Consider the following 9,412-nt stretch of genomic DNA (forward strand, 5'->3'; position numbering starts at 1 on the left):
CTTGACAGAAACTGCTCTTTTTCAAGGGCAGCTGTGCCAGAGCTCGTGACTGACCCAAGGTCACATCAGCAGGTGCAAGTGGAGGAGTGGGGAATCAAACCCGGTTCTCCCAGATTAGAGTCCGCGCACTTAACCACTACACCAAACTGGCTCTCTTCACCAAACTGGCCGTCTCCCCGCCCCACACCTCTTTCCGCCCAGAAACATACCTCTTTCTGTTCCGGTTCTTCCTCATCTTCGTTGGACTGGTAGCGAGAGGTCTCCTCTGAGTAATAGATCTTGTTGCTTGTCAGAACAAAGTAGTGTGGGCTCCAGGTCTGTCACAGAGAAAGAAGCGTCAAAGATGTGGTGGACAGTAGGCCCAAGCCTGCCTAGGGGACGGAAGTCAGGCTGGACAGTGGGAGAATATTTATTTATTTAATTCGATTTCTATCCCACCTTGCCTGACAAGCAGGCTCAAGGCGGTGCACAATAATAATTTACAATAAAAACAGATCAAATTCTAACAATAAAATATAAAGTGCAGATTAAATACAAGCGATACAGTGCAGATGGCGATCGTTGTAGTTGGCCCCGTATGACTATCCCAAAGAAAGTGCCAGCAATAGATGTTCAGTAGCTCGTTCAGTGGCGGCTCCTAATCGAAGGCCTGGTGGAAGAGCTCCGTTTTACAGGCCCTGCGGAACTGTAGAAGGTCCCGCAGGGCCCTGATGTCCTCCAGGAGCTTGTTCCACCAGTGTGGAGCCGCCACTGAGAAGGCCCTGGATCTGGTGATAGCCAGTCTGGCATCCTTGGGGCCAGGGACAGTCAGGCGATGTTGAGTCCCCGACCTCAGTGCTCTCTGGGGAATATATCCAGGGAACAGGACGGAGAACCCCAAAATCCCACCAGGAAGCAACTTCTCAAGCGGCTAGCCCCTAAGCACCAGAAGCAGGTGGGCAAAAGTTCACAGCTCTCCTCAAATTGCCCTTTCGTGCTCACACACACACCCCGCCAGAATCTTCAGAGGCTACAGCATGCTCATGGAAACTCAGCCCGTGAGGCTTTACTGGACCAGGCCTCCACAAACAACCCTAGCCATGCTCTTTGAGGGGCCGCCAGTGGTCCCACCACATTTTTAGTGCAGCCCCAAGATTCTGTGTTTGCACCCATGTGCTAGGAGAGCAGCCACAGTCTCCCCCAGGGCCCTGGCCAAAAGGGAGGCGACAGGTTATCACAACTGGCTAGCATGACTGAAATTGTGTAGGGTACAAAAGAACAAAAGAAGAGCCCTGCTGGATCAGACCAGTGAGGGTCCATCTAGTCCAACATCCTGCCTCACACAGGGGCCAACTAGTTCCTCTGGAGGGCCAACAACAGGGCAGAGAGGCCGAGGCCTTCCCCTGATGAGAACATCCGAAGAGCCCTGCTGGATCAGAACAGTCGTCCCTCTAGTCCAGCATCCTGGCTCACACAGGGGCCAACCAGTTCCTTTGGAGGGCCAACAACAGGGCATAGACTGAGGCCTTCCCCCTGATAAGAACCTAAGAAGAGCCCTGCTGGATTAGAGAAGTGGCCCATCTAGTCATAGAATCATAGAATGGTAGAGTTGGAAGGGACCTCACAGGTCATCTAGTCCAACCCCCTGCACTCTGCAGGAGCAGAGCCGAAAGATAGCCCTACAACATAGCCGAAAGATGGTCGTCCAGCCTCCTCCGCTTGAACTTCCAGCATCCTGCCTCACACAGTGGCCAACCAGTTCCCCTGGAGGGCCAAGAACAGGGCAGAGAGGCTGAGGCCTTCCCTCTATAGGAACATAAGAAGAGCCCTGCTGGATCAGACCAATGGTCCGTCCAGTCCAGCATCCTGCCTCACACAGGGGCCAGCCAGTTCCCCTGGAGGGCCAAGAACAGGGCAGAGAGGCCAAGGACTTCCCCTGATGTCGCCTCCTGGCACTAAGATTCAGAGGATGATTGCCTCTGGAATTGGAGGTTCCCTTTAGCCACCATAGCTTAGTAACCACTGATAGTCCTCTCTTCCATGAATCTATTTAATCTCCCTTTAAAGCTGTTTATTCCTGTGGCCATAGCTGCGCCCTCTGGCAGCGAATCCCACATTTTCATCCCTTGTTGTGTAAAGAAGTATTTCCTTCAGTCAATCCTGAATCTACCACCCATCAGCTTCACTGGATGCCCTCGAGTTTTAGCATGTTGGGAGAGAGAGAGAAAAAGTTCTCTTGGTCAGCTCTCTCTCCAGCCCATGCATAATTTTATAAACTATCATGGTAGCACCCCAACCAGGAGGCAAAAGGAATATTTTTTCAATGTATTTTTCTGCAAGCCATCCAGAGAACCAAAGAAATGAATAAACAACAATAAGGGGGTGCCAATCCTTGCTCCCTTTCTGTCTTCAGTTTTCTCCCTTGACAAGGTAAGCAGTGTCAACAACAAACCAGTAAGCAGGGTCAACAACAAACCCCCCCCCCCCCAAACACAGGCAAATTATGGCCTGGAAGCCCACATCTGGCCCATGAGAGCTTGCCATCTGGACCTTGACCAATTGCTGTGAGCATCAGCCTAAAAGGCTGAAACGGCAGCTAGTGAGTTGATGCTCCCCATTTGGTTCAGTGGAAGAGCCCCTGCTTTGCCCGCAGAAGGCCCCTGGTTCAATCCCCAGCATCTCCAGTTTGAAAAAAAGGACCAGGCAGTAGGTGATGGGAAAGACCTCCACCTGAGACCCTGGAGAGCTGTTAAGAGGGGCTGTGGCTCAGTGGAAGAGCCTCTGCTTGGCACGCAGAAGGTCCCAGGTTCAGTCCCCGGCATCTCCAGTTTGAAAAAAAGGACCAGGCCGTAGGTGATGTGAAAGACCTCCGCCTGAGACCCTGCAGAGCAGCTGCCAGTCTGAGTGGACAATACTGACTTTGATGGACCAAGGGTCTGATTCAGTGTAAGGTCCATCCATGTGTTCAACTATTAAGTGTCTTGAAGCCTGGATGTCACTAAGATCAGCAGAGGGGGAGAGAGGGGCACCCCTGGGTCTCACCCCCCATTTTTGAGGGTTCCGAGCTGGGCCGTGTGTGTCATAAAATGTAAGGCCGGGTAGCGGAGATATAAACTTTATAAAGGACACAAACACAAAGGTTTTTTTTTACTTAAAATAAAAACATGCTTAAAACATATAGCACTCTTGCAATATTTCGTTTATTGAACAGTGTCTGATCACTGACACCTCTTGCCCTGAAATATTGCATCAAAATGTCTGTGCCGTTGCAATCCTGAGTACGCTGTTCAGGTGTGTACCTGTGAGCTGCAAACCTACGATGACGCAGCAGCAACAGAACTGGAAGGAGCAGCCAGTTCCACTGCGGGCCTGATAGAAGCCCTTCGGGGGTCTGATCTGGCCCCCGGGCTGCATGTTTGACACCTCTGTTCTAATGTGTGGCACTCAGGCAAAAAAGAAAAGGAAGCCCGTTTTTGCCCTCCCGCAATCCCTGTCTTTAAGGACCGAGCGAGACCCTCACGTGGTCAATCGGGTCCTCCAGGTAGAGGATGCCGTTCTTGATGGAATTGCTGATGTCGTTCTCGGAATAGCTGGCCATGGAGACCTCCTCGTACAGGTTCCCTTCAACCAGCTTCTTGTGCTGCAAAGGAAAAGGGGGAAGTGTTACGGAGGGAACGGGCAAAGTCCTTCCTCGTCCCATTATGGAAGGGGGCGCTTGGGATTTCCAAACCAGTCTTCTAAAAACCGGGCCGTCTGTGCTCACGCAGACAGGCACCCACAAAAAGGCCTTTGTTCCTTGGGGAAGGCGGAAGACAGAGGAGGCGAATGCAGGGAACAGGAAGCAGTGACGTCCAAACCAGACAGAATATGTAAATTTTGCTTTTGGATTTTTACGGTTGTTCTGTTGTAAGCCCAGTGATAATTGTAATTTATATATTCTTCATTTTAAAAAGACTTCTGCTTTAAAAAAATAAAGAATACTCCCCTTCCGCCATTTAAAAAAACAACAACACACCAGACAACAACGATGACCCAGCCAACTTAAACTTCTGGTTTTTCAAAGCAAGAGAAGGGGAGGAGGAAGGGGAGAAGAAGAGGAGGAGGAGGAGGTTGGATTTATACCCTGCCTTTCACTGGGAGTCTCAGTATTTATTTTATTTTATTTATTTATAAATTCAATTTATAGCCCACCCTCCCCGCTGCGCGGGCTCAGGGTGGCTCACAATTAGGCATATGCCTACACATAAAACAAAGTAAAACCATATAAAATCCTTACTACATATACATCAAGATAAGTGCTCTAATTTAATGGAATGCCATATGTAGAGACCAACACTCAGTTAACTGACTAATGAAGTGTATTTGGATAGATTAGAAAATTGTTTATCTAACCAAGTTGCTGTTGAATAGTATTTTTGGTTGAAATGTCGACTATTGATGATGTTGTTATCTATAAGCTATATTGTTATTGTCTATAACATGAAAAATCTAATAAATATATATTTTTTTAAAAAGAAAAAGATAAGTGCTCTAGCTGTTCCAGTCTGATCTTCCACAAAGATGACGTTGCAAGATGGCTTACAATCTCCTTTCCTTTCCCCTCCCCACCACAGACACCCTGTGAGGTAGGCGGGGCTGAGAGAGCTCCTTCCAGAACTGCTCTGAAAGAACTTGTGACTGACCCAAGCCGCTGCGAGTGGAGGAGTGGGGAACCAAACCTGGTTCTACCAGATTAGAGTCCGCGCTTCTAACCACAACACCATATTGTAAAGTACCGTCAAGTCACAACCAACTTAAACTTTGGGTTTTTCAAGGCAAGAGAGGAGCAGAGGTGACTGGCTGCGGTGTCCCTGGACTTTCTTGGAAGTCTCCCATCCGAGTACAATCCAGGGCCGGCCCTGCTTAGCTTCCAAGACTAGGCTAGCCTGGTCCAATACTGCGGTTCTTGGCCGGGGGGGGGGACCCACGGAGGTGCAAGGCTAGGAGAGCTGAGGAGCGAACACGGGAAACTCAGATTCAAGTTCCTGTTCGATTCATGACTTCATCAAATGGCCTTAACCAGGCTGCAGTTGGTTGTTCGGAGATTCTTGGAGGAGGAGGAGGAGAAGAGGAGGTGGAAGAGATTGGATTTATACCCCGCTTTACCCCAGCTTACAAACTCCTTCCCCTCCCCACAACAGACACCCTGGGAGGGAGGTGGGGCTGAGAGAGCTCTGACAGAAACAGCTCTTTTTCAAGGACAGCTCTTATCAGAACTATGGTTTGCCCAAGGTCATCCAGCCGCTGCGAGTGGAGGAGTTGGGAATCAAGCCTGGTTCTCCCAGATTAGAGTCTGTGCACTTAACTACAACACCAAACCAGCTTGCAACTGTACCCACTAAATAATCGCTGTGAGGGAGGATAGTGGAATGCAAAGAAAGCCGAAGCCCATGATGCAAGAAACAGATACTTCCAGGTGGGCCGCCCTGTTGGTCTGCCGTAGAGTCAGCAGCTTAGAGGCCAACAAGATTTTCAGGGTACAAGAGAGTCAAAGCTCCCTTCATCTGACGAAGGGAGCTTTGACTCTTGAAAACTTATACCCCGAAAATCTTGTTAGTCTTTAAGACACTACTGGATTCGAACCTTGCAAGCCATGAAGGGTCACATGGTGAGGATCACATGGCTTGGAACATCATTTGATTTATCGTGCCATTTGGGGAGCACTGATGGCCAGGGAGTAAAGAGCCAGTTTGGTATAGTGGTTAAGTGCGCAGACTCTAAGTGGTTAAGTGGTTAAGTGTGAGGACACTAATCTGGGAGAACCGGGTTTGATTCCCCACTCCTCCATGTGCAGCTGGCTGGATGGCCTTGGCCAAGCTGTAGTTCTGATAAGAGCTGTTCTTGAAAAAGAGCAGTTTCTGTCAAGAGCTCTCTCAGCCCTGCCTGCCTCACAGGGTGCCTGTTTTGGGGAGGGGAAGGGAACGGAGATTGTCAGCCACTCTGAGGCGGGGCATAAATCCAATCGCTCCTCCTCCCAAGTCAGACCAAGGATCCAACAGCCTTCTCTGACAGGCAGCAGCTCCCTAGGGACTCAGCCAGAGAAGTGTCTTTTCCAACTTCTGCTACGGGCAACTTCTGCCAGTTTGGTGTCGTGGTTAAGTGCGCGGACTCTAATCTGGGAGAACGGGGTTTGATTCCCCACTCCTCCACATGCAGCTGCTGGCATGACCTTGGGTCAGTCACAACTTCTCTTGGAGCTGTTCTCTCATGAGCCGTTTTCGAAAAGAGCTCTCTCAGCCCACCTACCTCACAGGGTGTCTGTCGTGGGGAGGGGAAGGGAAAGGAGTTTGTAAGCCGCTCTGAGACTCCCTTGGGTAGTGGAGGGCGGGGTATAAATCCACTCTCTTCTTCTCTTCTTCTTCTTCTAAAAGAGGGCATGAGGATTTGCGTGCAGGAGGGAATTGGCGGGCCGGGCCACCTTGATGAGGATTTTCTTCCTGAGCTGGGCCGGCGAGGGCAGTTGGTCCGCGTTGACGTCCACCGGCTTGGTCAGAAGCATGTCCCCAAAGACCTTCTTGAAGTGGGACGCCATGTTCCTCTGCTGGACGATGCTGCAGTGGTCCTCGATGGAGAGAATCATGGGGAACCTGGAGGAAGGGGAGAGGGGGAGACTCAGGCCTGTCTGTAATTGTTCTCTTCCTGTGCCTTGGCGGGACTTTGACGGCTGATTCCAAGTGTCAACAATTTCATTAATTTTCACCGATGTATCCTAACATAGTTGTAAGAGACTCTCTGAAAGAACGTTCCTAGGGCAAAGTGCTTGTATAATGCCCTAGGAACATTCTTTCAGAGAATCTCTTGCAACTATGTTATGATACATCGGTGAAAATTAATGAAATTGTTGACACGCACCTGTTGAAATAACAGACCAAGAGTCGCTGCTTTGATCCACATTCGGAAGAAGAATAGTATCGAAACGATAGAACATTCCGGAGACCATCGTCAATTTCACCAATTTCAGCTGCCTTTGTGCATTTACATATGCAATTTTTTTTGTACACATTTTTGTATAAGAATTTTGTGACCGTTATTTAAATATTTTCTAGCGCAATTACTTCACAGTTCCTTCCTTCCTTTTTTCGGTCTCTAAGGTTCCACTGGAATTGAATCTAAGCTGTTCTACTACAGGTCTAACGCGGCTCCCCTCTGAAGCGATCTTCACAAAAGGCTGCCTTTGCTAGGGAAGGGGCCGTGGCCGAGTCCTACACTGAAGATCTCGGGTTCAAGCTTAAGGAGCCAGGCTGGGAAAGAGACTGGTCTGGGATCATGCACAGCCGATTCCAAGCAGACTGCACCACTGGCAGGACTCAGAGTCCTCAATTTATACGCAGAGCACACAGCAGAATCTGCGCAGGGAACAGCACAAAAGTCTCAGTGCTTTGCAGCCGCCCACTCCGTGCAGGCTTTTCGATACCTCTGTTTTAGTGCAGAGGTAAAGGTAAAGGTAAAGGTTCCCTTGCTCGAAAGCCAGTCGAATCCGACTCTAGGGTTGCGGTGCTCATCTCCGTTTCAAAGCCGAAGAGCCAGCGCTGTCTGAAGACGTTTCCGTGGTCATGTGACCGGCATGACTAAACACCAAGGCGCCCTTCCCACCGAAGTGGTACCTATTTATCTACTTGCAATGTCTTGCTTTCAAACTGCTAGGTTGGCAGGAGCTGGAACTAGAGACGGGAGCTCACGCCGTCATGCGGCACACTCGGGTCTCGAACTGCTGAACTACCGACCTTCCACAGCCTGCAGTTCAGCGTCTTAACCACTTGAGCCACTCCCCAAGGGAACCGCAAAAAACTGTCTGTCACAGGGAGGGGCTGAGTTTGGCATGCAGAAGGTCCCAGGGTCAATCCCCAGTTAAAGGATCATAAGAACATAAGAGATGCCAATGTTGGATCAGGCCAAAGGCCCATCCAGTCCAACACTCTGTGTCACACAGTGGCCAGAAATACCAGGTGCCCTCAGGAGGTCCACCAATGGGGCCAGGACATTAGAAGCCCTCCCACTGTTGACCCCCCCCCCCCAAGCACCAAGAAGACAGAGCATCCCTTGCCCCAGAGCCCCTATCTATACCTTGTGGCCTATAGCCACTGATGGACCTCTGCTCATCTGATGGACCATCATCTGATCAGATGGCAGGTGATGCAAAAAACCTCAGCCTGGGACCCTGGACAGCGGCTGCTAGTCTGAGTAGACAATACTGACCTCGATGGACAAAGGGTGGGGAGGGGCCATGGCTCAGTGGAAGAGCCTCTGCTTGACATGCAGAAGGTCCCAAGTTCAATCCCCGGCAGCGTCTCCTGTTAGAAGGACCAGGCAGTAGGTGATGCGAAAGACCTCAGCCTGAGACCCTGGACAGCAGCTGCCAGTCTGAGTAGACAATACTGACCTTGATGGCCCAAGGGTGGGCATGAGCTCTGGCTCAGAGCTTCTGCTTGGCATACAGAAAGTCCTAAATTCAATCCCTGGCATCTCCAGTTAAAAGGACCAGGCAGCAGGTGATGTGAAAGACCTCTCTGGATTTAATTTTACATGTTGTATTCCTGAGAAAATAAAATTTGTTTACCAACAAGATTCAGGATAAGACAGCTTCATGTTTGTTCGTGTGTGTGTGTGCTATCCAGATACTCCTTTTTGATCAAGGGAGAAGACCTTCTTGGGGTCTGAGCAATTCCCACGGAGAAGACGGTTTTCCGAGGGTGTGTTTCCGCAGTCACTAGAAACAGATCCGCACAGATTTCGTCCCCCCCTTTAGAACAGAGACAACTGACTGAGGGGTCCGTGGATGCATGGGAGGGGTTAAAGCAGCTGGGGGGGGGGGGTTGTGCCAAGCTGGGTGTCTTCACTTACTCAGAGGTGGTGAAGGCGTGCTCCTTAATGGTGTGCAGCACATCCAAGAATTTGATCTTGGAGGTCAGCGTGTGGCCATGGTAGATAATCGGCAGGTCGTCGGGGCCATCCCAACAGTCCACTGCAGGCACAGAGCGTAGAACATCAATTAGTTCATGAAGACCTGTGAATTGCTCACCTTTTTGCCATCCACACAAACACAATTATAAGAACACAAGAACATAAGAGACGCCAGTGTTGGATCAGGCCAGTGGCCCCTCCAGTCCAAATCTCTGTGTCACACAGTGGCCAGAAATACCAGGGGCCATCAGGAGGTCCAGCAGTGGGGCCAGGACACTAGGAGCCCCTCCCACCTGTGACCCCCCCCCAAGCACCAAGAATACAGAGCATCCCTTGCCCCAGACATAAGAACATAAGAGAAGCCAATGTTGGATCAGGCCAGTGGCCCATCCTGTCCAACACTCTGTGTCACACAGTGGCCAAAAATACAAGGGGCCATCAGGGGGTCCATCAGTGGGGCCAGGACACTAGAAGACCCCTCCCACTGTTGAAC

General features: G+C 50.3%; 1 protein-coding gene across 1 annotated transcript in view; it reads right to left on the minus strand.

The window, feature by feature from the left end:
* Window positions 1–9,412, minus strand: part of LOC107121439 (1-phosphatidylinositol 4,5-bisphosphate phosphodiesterase gamma-1-like) — a gene marked incomplete at its 5' end in the record, with an annotated part of 59,781 nt that overhangs the window by 46,812 nt on the left and 3,557 nt on the right. The window contains 4 exons of the mRNA XM_015424347.1: window positions 210–317; window positions 3,500–3,619; window positions 6,437–6,605; window positions 8,860–8,980. Of these exons, the coding sequence (XP_015279833.1) occupies window positions 210–317; window positions 3,500–3,619; window positions 6,437–6,605; window positions 8,860–8,980 (518 nt within the window). The remainder of the gene's footprint in view (window positions 1–209; window positions 318–3,499; window positions 3,620–6,436; window positions 6,606–8,859; window positions 8,981–9,412) is intronic.

This window comes from Gekko japonicus, unplaced genomic scaffold (genome assembly GCF_001447785.1).
Source record: "Gekko japonicus isolate JY-2015 unplaced genomic scaffold, Gekko_japonicus_V1.1 scaffold3999, whole genome shotgun sequence".
Lineage (NCBI taxonomy): Eukaryota > Metazoa > Chordata > Lepidosauria > Squamata > Gekkonidae > Gekko > Gekko japonicus.